The following is a 27,843-nucleotide window of genomic DNA, read 5'->3' on the forward strand; positions in this document are numbered from 1 at the left end:
ATCACGCACCATTCTTTCCAAAGTAGATCACAAAGGCTCAATAATATTGAGATCTGGCGACTTTGGTGGCCTGGGGAGGCTGCGACAATTCATCTTCATACTCACAAAACCAGTCCTGGACAATGTGAGCTCTGTAAACAGGTGCTCCGTCGTCTTGGAACAGGGCATCACAACTGGGGAACAAACATTGCACAATGGAATTGATCTGATCGGCCAAAATGGTCACATTGTCCCTGACAGTAATGCAATCTTGCAGAGTAACCTTGCAGCCCATGGACTACCACGATGTGGCTGCCAAAATCATCACTAAACCCCCACCATGTTTCACTCTTGGGACCTAAACTCAGCCAGAAGTTGGAAAGAGTGAGAAATGGGATAAGGGGGCTTCTGCATCTCTTATGATATAGAATTAATTATTCAAATTAATTAATTGATCAATTAATTACCGTCATCCCCTGATAATGTCATGGGTTTTCCCAACCAGCAACTAGACCCCCTCAGGGAACTCTCAACCACCTCCCCTCCCCACCCCATCCCTCGAAATGGCGAGAAACTGAAATTTTGGCGGGAAATTCTAATTTATTGGTGGAAATATCAAATTTTGTGTGTTCACCTTGAGGCATGGAGACCAACTGACCTAGTTCACAACACCACCACCAGAGGGCGCTGTTTGCCATCGCCATCTCCACCTCCACATTATTTTTATAACATCTCCATGATCACCACGATAATAAAATTTGAGATATTCCAGCTTACTCAGAGGGTCACCTACAATATTTCTTACCGCATTTCATCGCTGAATGCAGTAGCAATGGGGCAGAGGGGGAGCAGTTTGGACCCTCTGCTCCACACGCAATTTTATGGCTTGTGGAATACAGACATAGATGTAAACTTAACAACAAAAGTAAACATGTGTGTTTACTGTCCTACACATGTCACTAATTTTTACAATGCCTTGCAAAAAAATGAAGTCAGATGTCAATATAATTTCGTACACATACACACCATCGGCGTGCATGTAAATGGTTAAATTTGCAATTTTCTGTGACAAGTAGGATGCCCATCAGAGCCCGTTAGTGTTGTTCGTGTTAAGTGCTGTAACTGGGCCTGATAGGGTGTATAATGGGCGTGAACAGCGCCAGATGTTGAATGATCTCTGTGAAGGACACGGAGATGCCGTGTACGTATATGAGACAGTGTTATCAGCACCTGGCAGAGTTTGAAAGGGACCTCGTTGTGAATCTCCATTTCACCAGCTGGTCGAATCGTGCAATATCCAGATTTGTAGGACATTTGGGTGTGACAGTGGCCCAGTGTTGGTTTGCATGGGGACCTGAGGAGATGCCTGGGCTATGTGTATTCAAAGTTCCGATCCACTACGTCTGATCATCAGAAGCGAGGATCGCTATATTGTGCACCTAGCACATTGTAACCCCTTCACATCTGCGCCTTCCATCCCAGAACAAGTAATGGACTCCCTACAACATTCTATGTCATCCGACGCCATTGGTCAGCGAATAGCAGCAGCCGGACAAGGAAATTACTGTCCCCTGCGTAGGCTCCAATTAACACCGCAAGAGAGACAGCTGTGTTGGTTGTGGTGCTGGGACTGGAATGTATTGAGGGCCAATGAAAGGTGTAAAAGGTGTCACATTGTTTTCAGCGATGAATCACAGTCCTGCACTACTCACCGTGACCATCGTCGGTGTGTATGGCAGCGACCTGGGATGTGATCCCATTCTTCCAATCTTTTGGAGAGGCACAGTAGTGTTACTCCTGACATCATGATATGGAGAGCCATCAGGCATAACTTCAGGACATGGCTGGTAGTAATTGAAGGAACTCTGATGGCACAATGGTCTGTCATGGATATCCTCCGTTCTCATGTGCTACCTCTCATACAACGGCATTGTGGTGTCATTTTCCAATAGGACAATGTTCGTCCACACATGCCACGCATCTCTACAAATTGTCTGTGTGATCTTGAGATACTACCAAGGCCACCAAGATCCCCAAATGTATCCCTGATACAATATATGTGATACCAGCTTGAATATCAACTTCATCCCACTGCCGGTATCCAGCATATCGAAGAACAGTTGCAACACTTGTGGGTCATCTTGCATCAGGAGAGGACACATCAGCTTTACAATACTTTTCCCAACCAGATCAGTACAAGCATCGAGACCAGAGGAGGGTAGACTCATACTGCCAATTTCTTTGTAAATTTGATTCGATTTTGTAATCACTGCAATATCTCATACCTTCCCAGCCTGGCAGTAATTGAAGGAACTCTGATAGCACAATGGTATGTCATGCATATCCTCCGTCACCTCTCTCGCAACGGTATTGTGGTGCCATTTTTCAACAGGACAATGTTCGTCCACACATGGCACATGTTTCTACAAATTGTCTGTGTGATTTTGAGGTACTGCCAAGGCCACCAAGTTCCCCAAATGGTAGTAATTGAAGGAATTCTCATGGCACAATGCTATGTCATGGATATCCTCCGTGGAGAGCCGTCGGGCACAACTTCAGGTCACCCAAGTTTCATTTCGATTTCCCGTTCCCTTCTGGGCACTTCACTTGTTTTGTCAGGCAGTATAATAAAAAATGTTTTGGGTGAATGATGAATGACTTTTGTAGCTACATATTGTTCACCTTTCTGTGGTATCCATAGCTTTAGTGAGAAGTAATGAAGATATTTTTTCATCTGTTGGTGTAACAGTTGACATAACAATTCTTTCATATTTGTGATGAACCGCGTCAAGGTACAAAATTCATACACTGGTGTTCACAATTAAAGCAAGAAACCACTATTTCCCCGTCTGTGTAATTCACGATATAATCGTACAAACTGTCAACAGATGTTTGTACGATCGTGTTTTGCACGGAAGATAGCATTCCAGTCAACGAACAACCACGCCAATGATGACATCAGAGCACCTATCAAACGGGGTAGTGTTTACCAGGTAGTCCAAATCCACAGTCGCTGTGTACACAGTCAGAGTCGCTGCTATATGGCACAGTGATCAACGGTAGCTAGCACACAACACTGTATTCAGTGTATATAAAGAGCCGGTTCGAGAACTTCTTGCCACACAAGCGGCTTAACATTTAGCGCTCCCCTTCCCACCTACCCCTCTTTTCCCTTATACACTTTAACTGTGTCAGTTTTCGCTACTAATTGTGATACACACTGCACACAAATCTTGCACTTGAGCGCCGCTCTCAGCTCGGCACCCCAAGAATCTTTACTAATTGTGACACGTTCTCTACAGAAACCCTACAATTGCTGCGTCTCACCGCCCCTCTCAGCTTGGGGCCTCAAACTGTGGCTTGTGTCGCTTGGGATTTAAACCGGCCTTGCGTCTATGAACTCGTGAATGAAACCATAGGTAACATGCCTATTTAAAGACAACAGAAATGTAGCGTGTAATTGAATTTTATTTGCTACAAATTTGTTAAAATGTTCGATGAAGGTACTCTTTGCAAACAGCACTAAAAGCTAAGGTTGGTAGCGACTGGAAACAAGTGAATATCGGTCTGAAGTTACAATTCATATTCTGACTTCTATCGAAGCGGCTATTCCCGTCAGCCACTGCTCCGAGAGTCTTCTTAGGGTGAACAGTTAATACCCAGGCTGTTGGCGGTAGCACCACAACGTATAGATGCAAACCGTGAGTCGGCGTTTCATCATCCAATCACATAAATAGGGAAGGTAATTTGCATCTCATGAACGGTAAACAGTATGATGTACACTGACGGAAAAAAATCGCAGCACCAAGAAGAAGTTGTGCGACATAAACGAAAGTTGGTAGGCGTGTTTGTACATTTGAAAGATAATGTGCATTCAAATTTGGCGCGAGTCGCATAAGAGTGGCGCTAGTAGCGCCACTATGAAGATGCAAATCATATTAGCTTTAAAGACACGCTATAATGGCCGTGAGCATTAGTTAGTTACCTTTGAGACCCGAGGTAGTGAGCTGATGTTAGTAAAGAACGCCTCACTCAGTTTGAACGAGGTCGTGTAATAGAACTACAAGAAGCTGTATGTTCCTTCTGCGATATTGCGGAAAGACTTGGCAGGAATGTAGCCACTGCTCATGATTGCTGGTAGCGTTGGTCACGGAAATGTACAGTCGCAAGAAGACCGGACTTTAGACAGTCACAAGGCTCTACTGGGAGGAGAGAACACCGTGTACAGCGTATGGCTATGGCGCAACGTACTGCATCTGCAATAGCAATATGTGCAGCAGATGGCACAACAGTGACACAAAGAATGGGTTACAAATTGGTTACTGCGAGGACAGATCCGAGCAAGACTCCCTGTAACATGTACTCCACTGATCCCTACTTAACAATCATATACTACCGTTCGCTCGACGAAAGATCCGTACCCAAAGACTGGAAAGTTGCACAGGTCACACCAATATTCAAGAAACGTAGTAGGAATAATCCACTAAATTACAGACCCATATCGTTAACGTCGATATGCAGCAGGATTTTAGAACATATATTGTGTTCGAACATAATTAATTACTTCGAAGGAAACTATCTATTGACACACAGTCAACGTGGGTTTAGAAAACATCGTTCCAGTGAAACACAACTAGCTCTTTATTCATATGAAGTGTTGAGTGCTATTACAAGGGATTTCAGATCGATTCCGTATTTCTGGATTTCCGGAAGGCTTTTGACACTGTACCACACAGGCGGCTTGTAGTGAAATTGCGTGCTTATGGAATATCGTCTCAGTTATGTGATTGAATTTGCGATTTCCTGTCAGAGAGGTCACAGTTCGTAGTAACTGGCGGAAAGTCATCGAGTAAAACAGAAGTGATTTCTGGCGTTCCCCAAGGTAGTGTTATAGGCCCTTTGTTGTTCCTTATCTATATAAACGATTTTGGAGACAATCTGAGCAGCCGTCTTCGGTTGTTTGCAGATGACGCTGTCGTTTATCGACTAATAAAGTCATCAGAATATCAAAACAAACTGCAAAACGATTTAGAAAAAAATATCTAAATGGTACGAAAAGTGGCAGTTTACCCTAAATCACGAAAAGTGTGAGGTCATCCACATGAGTGCGAAAAGGAACGCGTTAAACTTCGGTTAAACGATAAATCAGTCTAATCTAAAAGCCATAAGTTATAATACCTAGGTATTATGATACCTAGGTATTACAATTACGAATAACTTCAATTGGAAGGAACACATAGAAAATGTTGTTAGGAAGGCTAATCAAAGAGTGCATTTTATTGGCAGGACACTTAGAAAATGTAACGGACGTACTAAGAAGACTGCCTACACCACGCTTGTCCGTCCTCTTTTAGAATGCTGCTGCGCGGTGTGGGATCCTTACCAGATAGGACTGACGGAGTACATTGAAAAAGTTCGAAGAGAGACAGCAAGTTTTGTATTATTGCGAAATATGGGAGAGAGTGTCACAGAAATGATACACGATTTGGGCTGGACATCATTGAATGAAAGGCGTTTTTCGTTGCGACGGAATCTTCTCACGAAATTCCAATCACCAACTTTCTCCTCCGAATGCGAAAATATTTTGTTGACACCGACCTACATAGGGAGGAACGATCACTAAGATAAAATAAGGGACATCAGAGCTCGTACGGAAAGATATAGGTGTTCGTTCTTTCCGCGCGCTATACGAGATTGGAATAATGGAGAACTGTGAAGGTGGTTCGATGAACCCTCTGCCAGGCACTTAAATGTGATTTGCATAGTATCCATGTAGATGTAGATCCCAAACCACCGTCATTTGCGACTTCGTTGGTGTCAAGCGAGAGTTCATCTGGGGGAAGGGTGGAGGTCTGCTACGTTTTCTGATGAAAGATCATTCTGTCTCGGTACCTGTAATAGCCGTGTATTGGTTAGGAGGTGGCCAGTTGAGGGCCTGGAGTAAACCGGTCTGCATGCTAGACACACTGGATCCACACCTGGAATTACCGTCTGAGGTGCGATTTCATATGACAGCAGGAGCACTGTCGTGGTTGTCCCATGCACCCTTACTGCACGTTTGTACGTCTTTCGTGAACTGCTTTCTAGGGAGTGTTGTCGAGCAGGATAACGTTCGCCCACATACTGCTGTTGTAACCCGACATGCTCTACAGAGTATCGACATCTTGTCTCAGCCTGCTCGGTCACCAGATCTGTCTCCGATCGAGCACGTACGGGACATCATCAGATGACAAGTCCAGCGTCATCCACAAACAGTATTAACCGTCCCTGTATTGCTCGACCAAGTGCAACAGGCGTGGAACTCCATCCCTCAAACTGACACAGAGCACCTGTATAACACCATGCATGCACGTTTGCATGCTTTCAGTCAACATTCTGGCGGCTCATGTGGCCATTAAATTGTGATCTTGCAAAGTTAATCACTTAAATATGTTACTTAGACAAATGTGTTTTCGAAATTTCATTACTCTACCTTAATTATTTTTTGGTGTTGCGATTTTTTTCTATCAGTGTATATTAGAGGCTGCCACTACTCTTATAAGTGTGTGAGTTCTCAGTACAAGACTTTCTCCAATATGGCGCCCAACACGTGGTCCGTTGTAGGTTTCAGGCACACGGTAGACTTCAGTAAATGCTTACATGTATGTATCTGGATGTAATAGCCACTCGTCTTCTCTCTTTTGTCCGGCAGCCAAGAGAACTATTACTTAACAAAGAGGGCGGTTACAAAATGCAGTGACGACAACACTCGGTTTCACTTTTGTCAGTTTTCTTTAGCAGCCATAACATACGTCTCGTGTTGTCTGTGCACACATGTAATAGTTCGCTTGGCTGCCGGACAAAAGAGATAAGACGAGTGGCTATTACATCCAGATACACAGAGGCGTTTATTGAATTCTATCGTGTACCTGTAACATACCTGATGCACTGCTTTCTAAGATTATAGGGATCTATATTTAACGATATTGATGAAATGATAAAAGTCACTCTATGGACACAAAGTTTTTGTAAATAATAGATTTCAGCTATCTGCCGTCCTTTGGAATTTTTATTGGCAGATCTAGATTTTAGCTAGAAACTAGCCATTCTCCGGCAACAACAGGTACATAGTTAGATGATGTCATAAAAAACTTGCAATTAATGGCTTAACTCATATGGTTTATATATTACATACCGCTATCCTTTTTTTGGTCAATGCATGTAATGCCTGTTGGTCTGGCTCTTTACACAGTTGATTCAATACTAATGTTTGAGGAAGGCGGGCTCTGTGGAGAACACATCGGTTGGTTATATATTATTGGTTATATACTATTTACAAATCAGAGTAACGGTCGCTGCGTGCGGCAGCCTCTGAATGGAGCGTAACCTGAGAAACAAAGTCTGTTAACTCTTAAGACAAGAAAATGATCCGAGCGAGGTGGCGCAGTGACTAGTACACTGGACTCGCATTCGGGAGGACGACGGTTCAATCCCGCGTCTGGCCATCCTGATTTAGGTTTTCCGTGATTTCCCTAAATCTCTCCAGGCAAATGCCGGGATGGTTCCTCTGAAAGGGCACGGCTGATTTCCTTCCCCGTCCTTCCCTAATCCGATGAGACCGATGACCTCGCTGTGTGGTATCTTCCCCCAAACAACCCAACCCAACAAGAAAATGGTCCCTAATCTCTCGTATGCAAGTTCACGCCTTTCACTCCGTCTAGCGGCAACGCAAAATTTAACTTGAAAAGTACATTCTGAAGGATTAAATTGACTTATTGACTCACAATATAACTTCTCCGAAGATCGGATAATATCAACGGTCACTTTGTTAATGGTGAACCATCCACGTGGCGTTAATGGCGGCAACACACGTAATATTCGGAGACCTCACTTCCACTTGTAACTTCCATGCCTTGCAAACATAGTTATAAAACTTATTTCTCAGTTGTGGAATTACTTCCTCTATTCGCTGAACTCCTCCAAATTTTAATCATGCGTAGATTTCTTCAAATTAGCATGAACCGTTCCGACGCCGGTGTCGCTGACTAACCGCCATCAATGGTCGCTCATCGCAGACTGAACTGCTTCTCCCGCTTCTGCGTGATCTTAACGGATGAACTCCCCGCCTGTTGGTGCGAACCGTTACGTACTGCAATCTTCCAGAAGACCAGCTATGTGATAGCCACTGGAAGTAGGTGTATATTAGTAAGGGCATCGACAATGGTACTCTTACAAATTCATGATTGTGGTGCATTCTCCCAATTTGTAAGCTCACGTTTTGACCTTAAATATTAAAATTCTTTTTCCAAAATACAGACATAATGCAATTACCATTAAATATAATTACTTTAATCAACCTTTCAGTTGTGTTTGTAAACATGAAATTCACCTATGTCGCAGGGGAGTAGACTTTTCGCTCTCGCCACGGAATTTTGTCGTAGTAGAAGGGAAGAAAGTACATAACAAACCTCTCTCTTCACAGTCCTGGCAGTCTCCAATTGTTCTCACTGATGCCACGCTAGAAAAACACAATAACTAAACCTAAGTATCCTCCCACATGGAGCAAATCTAGCTATACACTTAACACTAGTATAAATCATGATTGACTGAAGCGCCAAAGAAACTGGTATAGGCATGTGTACCCAAATACAGAGATAGTATACGACTATATAAGACAAAAGTGTCTGGCGTAGTTGTTAGATCGTTTACTGCCACTACAGTGGCAGGTCATCAAGTTTTAAGTGAGTCTGAACGTAGTGTTACAGTCGACACACGAGCGGTGGGACACAGCATCTCCGAGGTAGCGATGAAGTGGGGATTTTCCCGTATGACCATTTCACGAGTGAGCCGTAAATATCAGCAGTCCGCTAAAACATCAAATCTCCGACATCGCTGCGGCCCGAAAAAGATCCTGTAAGAACGGGATCAACGACGACAGAAGAGAATCGTTCAACGTGACAGAAGTGCAACCCTTCCACAAATTGCTACAGATTTCAATACTGGGCTATCAACAAGTGACAGCGCGAGAACCATCGATATGGGCTTTCTGGCCCGAAGGCCCACGCATGTACCCTTGATGACCCCACGAGACGGAGCTTCACGCCTCGCCTCGGCCCGTCAACACCGACATTAGACTGTTGATGACTAGAAACATGTTGCCTGGTCGGACGAGTCTCGTTTCAAATTGTATTCAGCAAATGGGCGTGTGTAGGTATGGAGACAACCTCATGAATCCATGGACCCTGCATGTCAGCAGGGGATTGTTCAAGCTGGTGGAGACTCTATAAATGTGTGGGGTGTGTGCATTTGGAGTCATATGGGACCCCTGATACGTCCATATACGACTGCGACAGGTGACACGTGCGTAACCATCCTGTCTGATCACCTGCATCCATTCATGTCCACTGTGCCTTACGACGGACTTGGGCAATTCCAGCAGGACAATGCGACACCCCACGCGTCCATAATTGCAACAGAGTAGCTCCAGGAACACTCTTCTGAGTTTAAACACTTCCGCATGGCCACCAGACTCCCCAGTCATGATCATTATTGAGTATATCTGGGATGTCTTGCAATGTGCTGTTCTGAAGAGAGCTCCAGCCCCTCGTACTCTTCGGATTTATGGACAGCCCTGCAAGATTCTTGATGTCAGTTCCGTCCAGCACGACTTCAGACATTAGTCGAGTCCATGCCCCGTCGTGTTGCTGCACTTCTGCATGCTCGCGGGGGCCCTACACGATATTGGGCAGGTGTACCAATTTCTTTGGCTCTTCAGTGTACGTAAACCTGTGAGTGTTGAATTTGGGGCAAGTCCAGTCCAGCCATACACTGCACTAAAAACGCAAATCGAAAGCTAAGAGTACTTAGACATTACACGACTGGCCATCTAGTGGCCACATTTCTTTGCATACTATTAGCTATGCCTCCTAAGGGCTCCGATTGCTGGCAACTTTGTTGCTAATGTTCAAATGCGATGTGCGAAAAGCTGCTGGCTGTACCGAAGCTACGTTAATGAAAACATCAGTTGTCTGTAGAACTGTGGCAACACTGAGACGTGCTGCCCCGATCCCACTACAGCTGTCAGTGTTCTTCTTTTGCAGTAAGGTCTGTAGGACACAAATGTTTGGATCGTAAGGATGTCAGGCCTTGTTGTAGAATGATCTGATTGTGTGGCGAAAGTGACAAAGAAAGTGCACTCGTGAAGCGCGTTTGTGAGGGAACCCCTTGGGCAGGTGCTTCTTTCGTCTGTTCTGAAGCAACCGGATGCCTGTATGTGCGTGACTGCATTTCTCCACGCTACAGCGGCGTACGCCAATACTGGTCGCAACAGTGTGTGGTACGTCTCGCCGAGCTAAGGGCACAATGTGGACTTACGGGTTATGTTTGGCGGGAGGAGGGGCAGGGGGGTAGGTTTGTGGAGCAGGTGCACAACTATGAGCTGCACTGTGGCATCAATGTGAGATCACTAGGGCCTAGTCACGGATAGCATGGCAGGCTGACACTGAGTGGTCCTGCTGGTTCTGTTTAAAGATTCGGTCGCTACAAGAAAACAGCGTTCAGTCGTAGACGGCACTATTTATTGCCACCACAAGTGGATGCACCTACTAAACACTAGGACATTTTAACGAGCGAGTTGTGAGGGAACTCCAGAGGCCTGTTAGGTTGCCATTAACTGAATGCTCCAAATTCCCAAGTATCTTCCAGCAGAGGTGGCCTGGCTTTACTGACATTTACATCGTCCAGACAGACTTCCTAAACAGTAATATTATCAGTCTCAGGAACATGCAGGGAATCGTTACGCAAATGAGTGAATTAATAAGTACAGTAACGAGAATCACACATCAATTGAAAAAATTGGAAATTTGTGGTAAGTACTATGGGACCAAACTGCTGAGGTCATCGGTTCCTAGGCTTACAAACTACTTAATCTAACTTAAACTAATTTACGCTAAGGACAACACACACACCCATGTCTAAGGCAGTACTCGAACCTCCGACGGGGGTGAGCCGCGCGAACCGTGGCAAGACGCCCCATGACCTCGCGGCTACCACGCGCGGCTCATCAATTGAATAAGTGTCCTTTACTTAGAGATCATATAATTACCGGTACGGTATCGGTATTTTAAAATCTCCACGCTTTTAGCTGCTGCAATACAGTCTGTCGAAATATAACTGTTACATAATGTTTCATCGCAGATTGTATGCTTTTTCAAGCCTGAAATCAATCTGAACACTACGAAGAAATCAGTATTTATCTACCTACATCTTACATTAATTAATTATACGGCACCTGAGACAAGTAGATTAAATGTCGACATCATAGCGTTTGAGCAGGTATGCAAGAATATGTGGAAGAAGATACATTTTACTGTCATGCCATTTTTACAGGAACCAACCTAGCGTTCACCTAAACTAGTTTTGAGAAACTTTGCAAAATTTATATCATTATAGCCGGACGGGAATTTGAATCTCATTTTTCCAAAACACGCGTGCAGTTGATTGCCAGATATCGCTTGATCTGATTTTCATAATGGTTTGTACTATTTCTGTTGAGAACAGTACTAGTAAATGTGACCCATAATTTTCGACGGTTTTCGCATCTCTTGCTTTAGCTTATTTAAGGTCTGTACGGACCAAGTATGTCTGCGTATTAATGACGTCCATCTAACTTTTACTTTTCTGACAGCTGCAGAGTAACGCACAAGAGATCTAGTGAAAGGAAACAGAATTACCACATCATAAAAAAAACACATATACCTTATTTACACATTTCCTACACTATGTTGGTACTTGTGGATCAAAGAGAATATCTTCACATATAAATTATGGCGGGGAAGTTATGTGGTGGGAGCTGTGAATCGAACGTGATAATTGATGAGAGATACTCTTTTAAACGAAGTTAATATTAGGTGATTGCGGTTAAGACTCGAGGATTCCAATATGAAGGCATACATGGGTGAGAAGTTAATGTGTAGACTTTGTGCTGTTCGTTTCTCATTTGTCACAATGCCTCCTGGAGAAGCATATTTGACAGCTACGGGAGACGCTTGTCATTTAAAAGATGTTTGGTACTAAACAGTTTAGAATCGTCTGTTGAGTGTGTGAAGCAATTGCTGTACATTTTTATAATGAATGTCTTCTTAAGAATCAAATTGAAGAAACTTGAACGTAGTAGTTTGTAAATTGATACCCGTGGTGAAAACCAGGGAATTTAGAATAGTTAATTTTTATCCAGTAAATCTGTATAAGGTGACAGAAAAGAATATACGTTTTTCAATTAACGTTAATATTTTTTCAACTGCGTTTGAAGTAAAGTAGGTCCGGTTCACTATGTATATTATTTAGTGCTGTCATGTGAACTGACGTAAAAGGAAACAATTGCAGCGACACTTATTATGATTTTGGACCGACAGGAGAAGTGATGTTTACTCCCCAAATTATCCGGCTGGTTCTAAGAGGCAGTCAGACCCATGAGCTTGTAAATAATATCTTGCAGTTTTGTTGTCTACCTATAAAATTAAGAAGCTTATATTATATGCATTTAGAAAGCTCATGTAGTAGCTCAATAATCTCGAGGGTTAATTTTCTCTTACAGCAAACTGTATCTAACTTTGCCTCTGGCCTCAAATTTTCTTTAGAGACTGTAAGGCGATATTGTTTATTGCAGATTACACTTTAGCGTCATATGTGGTTTGAAAGTATTCAGAATGCTATTTCTTCATGTCTTGCACTTTCAAACCCCAAATTCTCCTACCATGAGAACTTACATTGATTTTTATTTTTTAATATATGTGTAGTACATTGATAACACCACCACTGATGGCATTTTGATTTGGTCCCTATTCATACTAATAACCAGTTACATTTCTCAGAACTTGGAGTTATTTGTGTGTTTTTCATGTTGCCAAGATGCCCTCACATGTAGGAAATTCCATAAGTTTCGAACAGGTGTTCCTTATTGATAATTAGTTTTCTAGAATCTCCACTAAAATCGATTGTATGTGAATGCTCTGTAAAGAGATAAGTACCCCCCACCATTGTAAATTCTATTTTGACGATAAATGTTAAAAGTAATTAGTAACATACTGTACCCTTGCCTTTTCAACTCTTATGCAGTATTCAGAATCAAATGAAGTATCATATTTTGGTGTAATTGTTCATGCTGGTAAGAATTTGATGTTAATCCCACTTGGCTGACTGTAATGTTGCCTGTTAGGTTTTCTTCCGCTGTGCTTTTTTGAGAGGAAAATCTGCATTATTTACACGTGTGTTTGATAATGGTAAGAGATCACGAAGACATAGGGATTGAAGGTTCCTTATGGTAAACAGTGTTCAGGTTTTATTTCTAAATCTGTGTGTTAATGTGCAAAAATGTTGGAGCAGAATATTACTCTTAATAAAGATAAGACGTGACAGGCTTGTCTGGTTAAAGTAAAAGTATTAAAGCTGTTGAAACAAAATATGTGGTGAAATTGCATGAAGAGAAGAGAGAGTCTCAATGCCTATCTGAAATCCATTATACAGTAGGAGAACATAAGCTGAACACTTGCATCATGAGCTTTCATAATGGACTCTTAACCCAAAAAGATTGAGAGAGTTGTAGGTAATGGTGCAAGTCAGTTACTGCACACAAATGTTAAATGATATTATGGTTACATTAAATTGTGTATTGATATTAAGCAGAAACATACTGATGATTGAAAACTAGAAACTTTCATGGATTTCTTCAGCAACTTTTAAATTGTGAATCAGTTTTTAGCATGTTTGGTGACAACTGATTGTCCCAACTGCAAATAATTGAACCACAACACAGACCAAACTAGTATGTAATGCAGAAGTTAAAAAATCATAAATGGAAAGTTTATTTACATGTGGAACTTCTATGCAAAGAACTGAGATTTATCTGCCATATAGTTAACAATTTCTAATATTTACAGTAGTTTCATCTCTTTTTCAGTCTTTCTCAACTGTAAGGACATCGCATTGTGTTCTCTCTCTCTTTCTCTCTCTCTCTCTCTCTCTTTGACACACAATTACCATTTCATTACAGATTTAAATTTGATACTAAATGTAAATAATTCATTATATTTGTTGTTGGGCATAGCTTTACAGTTCAGAGTGACCTCAAATATAAGGTCAAAAGAAAAAAGTTTCTGTGAAATACATAGTGCCAGTGCGCATCCGTCTGCCCTGCCACCCATCGTTAAAAAGTTTCTGTTGTTGGTTTACAGCTTTTATTAAGTTAGGTTGCAGTGCATTATTGTGGATAGCATGGTAAATGAGGAATGAAAATTAATCTTGAGCTACGCTACATACGTGTGTCACTACCACCAGTATTTGGGAGGAGGAGGAGGAGGGAGGATGGCACACTAGCACACTCAAAATTAAAGGCTAATAGCTCTTTGTGTGTCCCTATACAAAAACCTATTTTGCCTTGGTTGGTAATGTACATTGGGGTCGAAATATACAATTACCTTCCAGCATCCCTTGGCAATGAAAATGAAATCTAAGCTAAAAAAAAAAAAAAAAAAAAATGACATCAGTTTTACACTGTAAAGAAGTTCTAGAAACATATCTATAATGTTTGAAATGCATGTCTTTTGTTTGTCTGTATGTATTAATGTGTAACCATTAAGGGTATGAATGGTGTAATCGACAGGGCTATATATTTTCACTTCTGTTGTAATTTATGTGTGTAATTTATTTTAATGAATAGTACTAATGTTGTTGTAATAAAAAATAGTAACCTCATTAGCTGTGCATTTCTGTACTGGTATGGCCTAAGCAATGAATAAAGAATCCATCAGTAGAAGTTGCTAGTATTGCATAAGGATGTTTAAGAATGATATTCCACTTTGAAATTTTCATAGAAATGAAGCCAAATGTAATGATTGTTTGGTAATGTTTACACTCTTCCCTCAAGTGAAATTTACTAGTTGTATAACAATTTTTCAGTATATTTATAGGTTATGAGGAATAAATGGAGAGATGTTTCTCAGAGCTATTCAGTAAATTGTTTTAAACTATATAGTTCCAATAAATGAAAATGTGTAAAATGAGGGCAAGGCAACCATTTACCTATACAGGACTGGTGTGTGGTGCACAGAAGCAGGTAATAGAAAGCAGTTACACTAGCTTTTGAGCTCTTGCTCTTTTCCTAGCGAAGAGTACACAAGTTTGCATATACTGCTTGTTGTGTGATCTGTGTACTCTCACCAGAAAAAGAGCAAGAGCTCAAACGTTAGTGTGAAGTGCTTTCTATTACACATTTCTGTGCGGCAAGTATCAGTCATCTCTAGGTAAGTGGTTGCCTTTTCCTCACTTTACGTATTTTTCCATCCAGGAATTTCCATTATTGCTATACATTTCTGGTAAGTAATTTGCTGGATTTGATATTCTGGTCTAATGTAAAGTGTTTGTAGTGCTCCTGGAAAGCAGTGTAGTTCACATAATACTAGGCAAGAGAAGTGGTTGAAACCTGAAATGGATAGCTGTGAAATTTTGGGAGGAAATTTAAGTGTTTATTGAAAGGCTAGGCTTATGGGAAATGGAGATGTTTTATTTGTTGCAGTAGACAGAAAAAAAAGAAAAGGGGAAACAAAAAACCGGTCTGCCGAGAGAGAAATTGAAGCTGCAGGTGAGATTAACTGTGGAAAACTCATTATCAGGGGTTGGCATAAAATGGTAACTGGATCCTTCTATCACCCACCAGACTTACCTCGTGATGGAATTGAAAACTTTAGAGAAAACCACAGGTCAGTTGTATACAAGTTCTGGCGTCATACAGTAATAATCAGTGGATACATTAATCATCCAACAATCCGTTGGGGAATACTAGTTTTTTCAGTTGTGGGTCTGACAAGACATTCTGTGAAAATTACTAAATGCTTCTCAGAAAAGTACCTATAGCAGACAGTTCTGAAGCCCTCTCATGTGGCAATATCTGAAATCTAATGGCAACAAATAGATCTGACCTCTTTGCAGAGGTCCACAATGCAGTTGTGGCAACAATGATTACCAAAGTACAAAGGACAACTGAAAACAAGTGGAAAGATACACATGGTCAGTAAATGAGATAAAAAAAAAAGGCAGTAGTGTCCCATGTTGATGAGGAACTTGAAACTCGACACATGACAGGAACATGTAGATGAACTGTGACTCAAGTTTAAAAGAACAGTTGACCATGTACTGGATAGATACATACCTAGCAGAACAGTTCATAATGGGAGGGAACCTCCAAGGAATACAGTCACTGTAAAGATACTTCTAAAGAAACAAATGTTACTGCATAGTAGGTGTAAAACAAAGCCTAGGGCTATAGATTGTGAGATGAAATGCATTTGGCTGTCAAGAGAGCAATGCACAAAGCCTTCAGTGATTACCGTAGCAAAATACTGCCAAATGATCTTTCACAAAACAAAGAAATTCTGGTCATGTGTAAAGGCTGTTAGTGGCACCAAAGTTGGTGTCCAGTCACTCATGAATGAGACAAATTGGAATTGATGGTAGAAAAGCAAAAGCTGAAATGCTTAACTCCATTTTCAAATGTTCCTTCAAAAAGGAAAATCCAGGAGGATGGCCTCAATTTAATCATTGTAACATTGAAAAGTTTTAATGTCAGTGGTGTTAAAATTGAAAAAAGTTCCGGGTCCCAATAGAATCCTTATCAAATTCTGTACTGAATTTGTGGCTGAGTTAGCCTGTCTTGTAACTATATTCTATAGCAGAGCTGTCAAACAAAAAACCAGGTCCAGTAGTTGGAAGCAAGCAAGCACACATCACCGTCATTTACAAGAAGGATAGTAGAAGTGATTCACAAAACTGCCATACAGTATCCTTGACATCAATTTTGTTTTAAAATATTAGAAAACGTTCTGAGCTCAACCATAATGATGTGTCTTGAACAGAATGACCTCCTCCATGCCAACCAGATGGGATTCCGCAAACACCAATCATGTGAAACCCAAATTGCACTTATCTCACGTGACATAATGAAAGCTTTGGATCAAGGCAGTAAGGTGGATGTTGTATTTCTTGATTTCCGAAAAGCATTTGACTAAGTAGTACATCTATGCTTATTGTCAAAAGTATGAGAATATGGGGTATCAAGCAACATTTGTGACTGGATTGTGATTTTTTGGTAGGAAGGACACAGCACATTATCTTGGATGATGATCAGATAGAAGTAACTTCAGCTGTGCTCCATACAAGTTATTTGGACCCTTGTTCGTATTTTATATTAATGATCTTGTGATAATATTAATCGTAACCTCAGACTTTATGCAGATGACACAGTTATCTATAGTGGAGTACTGTCTGAATGAACCTGTATAAATATTCAGTCAGATCTAGATAACATTTCAAAGTGGTGCAAAGTTTGGCAACTTGGTTTAAATGTTCAGAATTGTAAAACTATGCATTTCATGAAGAAGAAGAACAACAACATAGTACCCTATGACTATATCAGTGAGTCATGGTTGGAATTGGCCAACTCTTGTAAATACCTGTGTGTAACACTTCGTAAGGGATATGAAATGGAGTGGTCACATAGACTCAGTCAGAGGCAAAGCAAGTGGTAGACGTCAGTTTATTGGTTGAATACCATGAAAATGCAATCTGACTACAAATGAGATTGCTTACAAATCACTGGAATATTGCTCAAGTGTGTGGGGCCCATGCCAATTAGGATTAATGGAATACTAAATGTATCCAAAGAATGGCAGCACGAATGTTAACAGTTTTGTTTGTTCTGTGGGAGAGTGTCACAGAGAGAAGAATCTGAACTGGCTAACTCTTGAAGATGGGCATAAATTTTCCTGAGGTAGCTTGCTGACAGTTTCAAGTACCAGCTTTGAATGATGACTTTAGGAATATTCTACAACCCCTACTTATTACTCGCATAGGAATCGTGAAGACAAGATTGATTAATTAAAGTGCACACACAGGCATTTAAACACTCATTTTTCCCATGCTCCATATGTGGAGGGAATGGGAAAAAAATCATAACTGGTACAGTGGTATGAAAAAATGGTCAAATGGCTCTGAGCACTATGGGACTTAACATCTACGGTCATCAGTCCCCTAGAACTTAGAACTACTTAAACCTAACTAAGTGAAGGACATCACACACATCCATGCCCGAGGCAGGATTTGAACCTGCGACCGTAGCAGTCGCGCGGCTCCGGACTGAGCGCCTAGAACCGCTAGACCACCGCGGCCGGCCAGTGGTATGAACCATCTGCCATGCACTTAAGTGATTTGCAGAGTATAGATGTAGAATGCAGAAATAAGGAAGCAGTGGAAGCATTCCCATTAACCTTCAGCCAGAAAGGCAAAAAGATATAAAAGTGTATTGCCATGATGATTTTACACACTTGAATAAATAGTATAATCTCCGTGCACAGCTTGCATCAAGACCAGTCATTGAGATATTGATGTTTTACATTCACAATTTTCACATGAAATTGTAAAAAAGTCTTCAAGGACACTAGTTCCATGATAGTTTAATTCTCATAAAGAAGGATTTCTTTGAGATCTGACATTTTATGCGAATCAAGAAGGGTAGTATAAGCTGTTTGGATATAATGAAGTGCAGTGGTGAAGGTAAGGTCAGAGTAAGTATTTAGGGATGTACAGCAAAAGTTACGGAATTGATCAACTGTGAGTTTGATAGAATTGAAGCCGTAATTAAATACGTAGTTAATGATTGCTGCTTGAGCAACCGTATTTACTCACTTGAATATATGGTCATGTATTATAAAACCAGTTCTTTCAGGTAAGGCCACTTTGAATAGTTAAATGTTTCTGCAAAGTGTGTGTAACATTTTGTTATTATCATGTCTGTGTAATCTGCTAGGTAACATTGTCAAAGAGCTGGATCTACACAATGTTGTTACAGGAGGAAATAGGCCAGATCTCTCTGAGCAGATCTCTTATGCTGATTTTACTTGCTGTTATGAGTAGAGGAAATATGTGGCAGTTGTGCTTTTACACACGAACATTTCACCACTCTGTTAGGTGTGTTTGTATCTGTTCTTGAAGACACTGAAAAAAGGCAAGAAAGGTTAATGGAAGAAAAATCATGGGCTGAAATTCCCTTATCCCATTAATACAACAAAAGGTATTACCTTCTAGTTACTGATGTAAGTGAAATAATACTGGTGCTTAGAAAAACCTCAGAATGGACTTTTTCTAATATAGTGCTCCCCGCCTCCAGCCTTACTACTCACTAGCAAGAAATGGAAAACAAAAGGTTATAGTCAGCTTAATTCAGATCTTTTATTGGAAGTAATCTTTCCCAAGTGTTAAGGTGAAATGTTTGTTCTACTGTGCTAAAAAGGTAGAAATGCATAAATGTTAAGGGTTTGATCCAACTGGACATAGAGGTGTTAATGATGGAAAACTAATCAGTACAGTTTTGTGTGTAATATGGTGTACATAGAGGGCATTTGTTTTAATGTGGAACAACTAAATATAAAAAAAAACATAATATGAAAAAAATATTCAAGATGAAAAGTTAATATTTTCAAAGTGGACATTTGTCTACGTTAAAAATGGCCACCCCCTAACCCCCCCATGGGGGTCAACTTTTTATTTTCAAATGGGTGCCCCTCCTTTTTAATTGAAGATTCAAGATTATACACCAAAACATACCTAGGGTTTATCCAAAACAATTTTTCCATTGGTAGCAGATGGCACTGTAATAGACATGAGAATTAAGGCAGGTGGATAGGAAACCACAATAAAACCAATCACCCCCATGGTGAGATTCAAGGAGAGTCAACAAAAGCGAGCATCCTGGTGGTGTGGAGGCTTATCGAAATCAACCACGAACGAAACAGAAAACTATGTTACATTGAGGAGGAGCAAAGCATAAAAGCTTTACTGTGCAATCAAATTTCCAAAACTAAATTAAATTTTTAACAATGATATCAACTATTTAGAATGAAAAACCGTAATTTTTTTATTGGAAATGTAATTTAGAGTTAAATGTGTTGGTTCTTAATTAAAAAAACCAGAAAAATTGAATTTTGTTGATTACAGCACAATCTACTACGAATGGAGAAAAATATTTTGACTAAACCATAGGGTTTTCTTTTTTTTCCCCTCGCTGCACCTGATTCTGCAATAAAAATGGGGGTTCCCATTTGAAAATAAAAAGGTTGTGGCAGCTGTGGGTGAGGCCAGTCGTAGAACAGACAGATGTCACCATTAAAAATATTAACTTTTCATCTGAAAATTTTTTTTTTCAGTCAATTTTTATTTTATTATATTTTTTAAAGTCAAGTTAAAACACTCACTCTCTTTTCTCCTCCTCCTCCTCCTCCTCCTCCTCCTTCTCTCTCTCGCTGTGTGAAGTATGTTAATCCATTCCTAATGATGTTTCATGCTGGAATAGGGTGGGAAGGAAAAGTCAGTTGCAGTGCTGGTGTGTTACTTAGGTTAGTAGAGTATTAAAGAAAAAGGTGTTCTTAAGACAAAGTTGCAATACAAATTAAAGTGGCTTTTAGAAATTTGAACTGAATTATGCCCTGCCCTACCAAAGTTTTTACTTTTGGTGTTTGACAAATATAATGCTCTAGTGGAAGGATAATTTTTTATTAAGAACAACAGAGCAAGACAAATTGAGCAGTGATGCTTAAGGAAGGAAACAAAGGGGATGAAAGTATGGTATTATATGATATGAGAATCTGAGAAAGGTAAGTTGATAGCTCAGTTGGTTTTTAATGTAAACTTCTCCACAGCCGGAATCTGCATGCCCAGAGCAGAACTTTATTAGTATCCCTCAAAGGTGACGTCATATTTCCTTATTAAAGTTGCTTGGTGGTGTCTTGATAGTCACTCTTTACTTTCTCCGTATTTTCTTAGATTCCTTCCAGTGTAATATTTTCCATTTGTAAAAGTACAATAAATGTATTTTTCTGCTATATCTGTAATAATTAACACCAAAGCTGGCCATCTTTTGTTTGCAGAACTACCTAATATGCCAGAGAAGCTGTTCAAAGTAATCATCATTGGTGATCCAACTGTTGGGAAAACATCATTTGTGCAGCGTTATGTGCAAAATACATATAAGAAAGACTACAAGGGGACTGTAGGTGTGGACTTTGCTTTGAAAATTCTGAAGTGGTCTGAGACACAGACAATAAAACTTCAGCTTTGGGATATAGCTGGTAAGAATCAGTATTAACAAGTGATAGAATCTATGTAGTATCAGGAAATTCACTGCAGTATTCACAAATGGTTTCCAGGTCGTAAATGAGTTTTCGGTTGCAAATACCTGCATCAGAGTTTCCCCATATAATTTTGGTTTTAACTTACACACTATTTGCCTTGACTTTTGTTATTCCCCTTGGTTCTTTCCTATATATGTGTAATCAAATCTTAACAGCTAATACAGTCACATGAAAAGACTAGTATATCGTACAAATCAACACAAATGCCATGAAGCCATCACATGTTATGGTTTGTGGAAATCACAATACCACATTAGAAGAAAACAAAATGTTTAAATTACTTTCATCACATTCTAAGGAGAGCGTGACATGAAAATGATTAGTCAGTGAGTGCGCATGAGACTGCATTGAACAGTGCAGAGCCAGTGGGGTTTTACATGTGTATACAGGCAGTTATTGTGTGAAGGAACAAATGAGTGCTCACATTACTAAGGAACTATTTGTCTAGACTACTTTGTGTCCTTAAATGTGTTCTTACACTGCAAAGTTTCATAAAAATTCATAAACTTTGAGACATTAGATGAGCAGTTTACTTAGGGGTCTAGCATTTTGTTAATGTGGAACTGCTGTGCAGCATCACTAAAAGACCTGTAGATATATTTTGAACAGTTGAAGCAAATATATATTGTAAGCAAGCCATGGGGATGGCAGTGTGTGGAAGATGCTAGTAATTGGAATCATACTGTTGATAGTGAATAGTCCAGCATCATATAAGAAATGCATCTGTAGGGTTGTCAAAAGGGGAAGTGGGTTGGCATCATTTGGTCATGAGGACCAGTTTGCACTAAACTGTGATAAGCAGGGAAGCTGTGAGGTCTTCAAGTGGTACATATACTTATATTCCTGGGGCTATAATTAAGAAGGGCAATGCTTATACACAAGTGATGCTTTGTAATGATTGTCTCTGTGACCAGCAGTATTCACGACGTATCTTAAATTTCATCATCTAGTGACAGTTCAGAGAAACTTGTGTAATAACCAATACAGTTAAAATCAGGGCTCTGAGAATCCATCTGGAATGATATCCAAAACACATTCAAATCTTGTTTAATTTATGCCATCATGTGAAGAGATTCTTATTTCAGGATGTAATTGATATCCAAATACTACTGATGTTTCCATAGTCCCAGATGGTTGTAAGTGCAAGTACTTGTGGAGGTATAGTGTGGAATGTGATTATCACATGGCAGCGAAACATAATAGTTATTGCAATGCATTAATACAGAACCAACTTATGCTGGGGGGGAAAAAATAGCTTCAATTTTGGCCACCAGGTGCAGCATCTCGTCGTCATCTCTGGTACTCATACTGAACAAACTGTTAAGTGAAGGTTAATAATAAAATCAACATTATGCATTTCTCACTTGTTTGACTTTTCTTCGCACATCCCTTCCTAATACATGACGTATGGAAATATTTCTGTGTATCTTTCTTTCATTCAGTGACAGATTTGCTCCAGGTGGCCAAAATTGGAACTAATTTTTTTTCTGGCATAAATCAGTTATACATTAACACATTAAAATATGTACCAAGTTTTGCTTCCATATGATAATAAGTTAGTAGCTGCACTTTAATTATAATCACCCAATATTTCATGTCTTATTACTGGATTCAGAATATCAAAGTGATCAATACCATGTTTGCAGGATAGTTACGATGCCAACAGCCAGCCAGTGAATGACCTTATTTGCAGCTTCTGTTCTTATTGCTGTTGTAATATCATTCCAATGGGTCTGGTGCAGGTTACCACAATTAATTAAAAGTGATTCTCATGGCTGGCAAAGTAACATGTAACCTTTATTGTGTAGTTCATTTCTGTGTGTGGCATGATTATTTTAAACAGAATGTCTGAAACTTTCTGCAAAAGTGTGCAGAATGTAGGTAAGCCTACTACAATCCTCGAAAGCTAGCTTATTTCTGGGTAATAATGGCAGCTTGGAATCCTATTCAGTATGAAACAGCACAGTTGTTGCTGCCACAACCAGATCACAGTGAACAACCACCATTCAGTCCCTTCCATGCTCACTGAGTTACACTGCAAACAACATTGTTATTCTGGTCTGTGTATAAGTAAATTAATTCATTGTCTCATTTTTAAGTTAAACATGGATTGTATTTCATTAACTTTATTTTATTGTATTACCTTTGTGTGTGTGTGTGTGTGTGTGTGTGTGTGTGTGTGTGTGTGTCAGTCAAAGCTGAGTATGTTTTCTTTCGCTTTGCAGGGCAAGAGCGATTTACATGGATGACCAGAGTTTACTATAAAGATGCTGACGGCTGTGTTATAATGTTTGATTTAACAAACAAAAATTCTTTTGTAAATACACTCAAATGGAAGAGAGATGTTGACTCGAAGTGTAGTCTTCCAGATGGTAGCCCTATTCCATGCATGCTGCTAGCCAACAAGGTACATTACAGTGCTGTATTTTGTTGATGAATAGTTCAAATGTTTTTAATGTTAAATTGCTGCTACCATTACAGTTTAGGTGTTTAAAGGACTGTGTTGTCTTTTGTACAAACTGCACGAATATTCTTTATCAGTCATTGAAATTTTTAGTTCAGTTGGATACAAGCCAATGCACTACCTTGTTAGCTCTTCATACAAGATTTTGATCCTGTCTGTGGTGAAATTGCCATTACTAAAATATTAACTACTGAACTTAGACACCATATTTATTCATGCTCAATACATTATCTTCCTTATTCTGTGAATTTTATGTTTCATAATCAGCTTGCACTGTCAACGATGGAATATGGACAAACAGAAAATAAAAGTGTAGATATGACCCCTCTCTGTTTCATTATAAGGACAATTAAAAATACTGGTGTAATTTGATATTTTTATCATTGTTTGAGGGTGGCAGCAAAATACAAAGACTAATAAATGTTTGAACAGTAACATTATGACTCCTGTGCTATGCTGATTGAAGGCAGTTTCGTTTGGCTCAACTATGAGACAGGACTGTGGAGTCTACTCAGCACTGCAGCTGTAATTTGTCACCTCAGGAAACACCCTTTTCATTTTGCTGCAATCATTGATAAATTTCCTACATAATTTTGCTACACACTAATTTGAGGTTGCTGCATAGATTGGTCACATTATAATGAAATCCAAATTAGCTGAGACTTCCTGGCCGATTAAAACTGTGTGTCGGACTGAGACTCAAACTCAGGACATTCGCCTTTTGCAGGCAAGTGCTCTTCTGACTGAGCTATCAAGGGATGATTCACAACCCATCTTCACAGCTTTACTTCTGCCACTACCTAGTTTCCTACCTTCCAAACTTCACAGAAGTTATTCTGCAATACTTTCAGAGCTAGCAGTCCTGGAAGAAAGGATATTGCGAAGACACTTGACCGTGAAATGCACAGGTCGCAGTTCGTGTCTGGGTCTGCCACACAGTTTTAATTTACCAGTAAGTTTCATATCGACACACACTTCACTGCAGAGGGGAAATTTTACTCTGGAAACATCTCCCAGGCTGTGGCTAAACCATGTGTCAAATATATCCTTTCTTCCAGATGTGTGAGTTCTGCAAGTTTCACGGGTGAATTTGTGTGAAGCCCAGAAGGTATGAGATGAGGTACTGGTGGAAGTAAAGCTGTGAGGACGTGTTGAGTCATGCCTTGGTAGCTCAGTCAGTAGAGCACTTGCCAGTGAAAGACAAAGGTCCTGAGTTCAAGTCATGGTCTGGTACACAGTTTTAATTTGCCAGGAAGGTAATACCAGTGCACACTTTGCTGCAGAATGAATATTTCATTCTGGATCCAAACTGGCTGTCAGTTCTGTGGTAAAGAAATGAGAAATTAATAAAAAAATATCAATATTCACAAGACATCCTCTCTCTTATACAACGATCTTTCATCTGTTGGAAGATCCAGAGAATTCTCAGTTTTCCATTTGCCATGATTACCTGAATAGTTCCCTGGCACACTGCAGTAAAACTGCCTTCATGTTTTAACCACTGTTTGTAAACATGAAACTTTCTCTCTGCAGCGGTGAGTGCACTGTCTTCATTATGGATTATAAAATGAAGTACCAGACAAAGAGTTGAATCCAAAAGATGTGCTGGCTTTAGGTTGCTACTGCATGATAGCTATCTTGAGTATTACAATATTATGAAAAGGATAGTTGCTACTCATCGTATAGCAGAGATGCTGAGTCGCAGGGAGGGACAACAAAAAGCTGTCGGAAAGTGAGTTTTCGGCCAACAAGGCCTTCGTAAACCCCCCCCCCCCCCTCTCTCTCTCTCTCTCTCTCTCTCTCTCTCTCTCTCTCTCTCTCTCTCTCTCTCTCTCTCTCTCTCTCTCTCTCTCTTCCCCCCCCCCCCCCCCCCCCATTGTCCTATGGCTGCTATGAGATAGGTTGCACTGGTTTGTATTATGGCACACAAGGGACAGTTTTAAGCATTAGTGAGAGACTGGAAGTCCATAATGCTTCTACCAGTGATGACTTTGATGGCAAAAGGCTTCATTTCAACTACTAGTGGCTGCAGCTTTTGAAGTATTCCAAAGGACGCTAGGCAGAATGTAAAATTCAGCCTCATTTTGCCATTTTTAAATGTTAAATTAATCATATCCTGTATTTCAAAGAAACTTGCCACACCACTTCTATAAAGTGTACTCGGTTAAAAGTTTTTGCTCGTAGAAAATTCCCATATTTTCAGTAAGTCTGCAATTGTTATAAGAAATCGGTAACATGTGGCAAGATCAGAACTTTAGAGCATGTGCTGAAAAACTTTTAACCCTACAACAGTTGTAATTTACTTTAATAGCTTATGTGCTAGAATGTTGGGATGTGGGAAGTAGCTTTCTGGTGTTTGTCTTAGATAGCTCGGTTTAGGCACCTATGCAAATTGTAAGAGGCATTTGATGTATTCTTTTGCCTTTATAATGTTAGCACCACACATTTCAATTTTACAATACAATACAATACAATACATACCTCCCAGAATCTATGAGATTAGAGTGTAAAGCGTCTCATTCTAAATATAAATAAATAAAACTACACTGGGGTCTTGCATATTCCTGAAAACAACGGTGTATCGTGCAGTTGTGAAGAATACATTACTAGGGAGGCATAGATGTTTGAGAATGCAGATCGCAAAAATTATTGCAAATGGTGTTCATGTTGAAGCAGCACCATCTGGTTATGGTCAGTGGGCATGACAACATTGTGTTAGAATTGAAGCATAAGTGTAAAAGAATTGCTTGATAAACAGAAAGACATTCCATGGCAGTTCAATAGTTGTGAGAATGGACCATTTTCTGGAATCTTGGATGATGAGTAGGCATCCTATACAGTTGGTGACAAATCAAATAGCTGTAGTAGACTATGCTACCATTGGGTCAACTGAACCTATGGACATAAGATGTTGGCTTTGTCCCATAATACAGGGTGTATCAAGAAAAATCATCTGTTTTGGCATGTGGGTAAATCCATACCAAGTGGTCCAGGAAAAAAATAATTGGTTGCTTGACCATCTCAGAAAAATTTTATATTTTCTGAGTAAATTCCCCAATGTTTAGCAGTCACAAAAACATTTTTTAAAACATTTGTTGTTTATTATTTTGAAATGGCGGCCATATTTGTTTGAGGCCGTATGCGTTTTTTTTGTATTTGCAAGCATCTACATTTTTTACAATTATTCTGTAGTGGATTGTCCTAAGCCTTTCAGATAAAATGCATTTAGTTCAACACACTCTGGGCTACAAATTAACATCATTATCACTTAGCTGAATGTATTATTTAGTATATTTTTAATAGTTCAAAGTTATCAGCCACAAATTTAAAAAAAACTCAATTTTTGAACAGTAGTTTTCCAAGAAAAGATTAATTTCTCAGCTTTAATATTTTTTTTCTGCTATTACACTGTATAGTATAGTTACTTTTTATAGAGTATCAATGGTGTGCAGCTTACACTTAAAAAATACACTATTTTAAAAAATGGATTTTTAATTTTTCCATTTTGTGGCCTGCAATTACCTTTGTTGGGGGACCAGATAAAAATTTGAAATTTTCACAGTTAATAGACCTTTATGATATCAAACTTCAGTATAAATTTCAACTTTGAGATTCAATTGGAAGTTATGGGAAAAATTACAAACACGATTCAAAAATGACTGTCACCATTTCAGTTCTGTCTTGTGTGAGCCATTGTTTGTATTTAATATTGTCAGGCATCAAATCGTCTTCTTTGGATTCTTCAAACATGTCAAGTAAGGCTTGTTTGCATGGACAATCTTCACATTTTCCCGTGATCATACAATTGTAACTGTCAATATTGCTTACCATAACTTCCAGAAGATCTTTATAGTCCACTCTAAGATTGGCTCCATCTATCATAAACTTTACATTCTGATAATAAAAACACAAACATTATGGGTGCCAGATGCTCCTGCAACAATACACCATCTTGGTCTCAACTCGCAAAATTTTGATCTTCCAATTTTAATGTCAGGATTTTCTTTTTTAAATTCGGTGAATAGTGCACTTAAATTACACAATATTAACCTTTTTTGTCTTTGAATCTTAGAACCATTTTCTTTCACAGAAACACAGTCTTTTTTTTTTCCAGACATCAATCGACTGTTATTGTCATCCGTCATAATACTTAATAACTTTATTGATTGTGTTTTCATCTACCAA

General features: G+C 39.7%; 1 protein-coding gene across 9 annotated transcripts in view; it reads left to right on the plus strand.

Annotated features, from left to right (window-relative positions):
* The window catches only part of LOC126470122 (ras-related protein Rab-7L1-like), a 175,283-nt gene that overhangs the window by 123,471 nt on the left and 23,969 nt on the right, over nucleotides 1–27,843 (plus strand). For 8 of the 9 annotated variants that reach the window (XM_050097732.1, XM_050097733.1, XM_050097729.1 and 5 more), the window contains 2 exons: nucleotides 20,931–21,131; nucleotides 23,420–23,601. In XM_050097732.1, coding sequence (XP_049953689.1) covers nucleotides 20,931–21,131; nucleotides 23,420–23,601 — 383 coding nt within the window. Of the gene's footprint in view, nucleotides 1–11,784; nucleotides 11,915–20,930; nucleotides 21,132–23,419; nucleotides 23,602–27,843 lie in introns of those variants that run through there. The other variant, XM_050097735.1, reaches the window with a different exon arrangement.

The sequence above is a fragment of the Schistocerca serialis genome, chromosome 3 (assembly GCF_023864345.2).
Source record: "Schistocerca serialis cubense isolate TAMUIC-IGC-003099 chromosome 3, iqSchSeri2.2, whole genome shotgun sequence".
In the NCBI taxonomy this organism is placed as follows: domain Eukaryota; kingdom Metazoa; phylum Arthropoda; class Insecta; order Orthoptera; family Acrididae; genus Schistocerca; species Schistocerca serialis.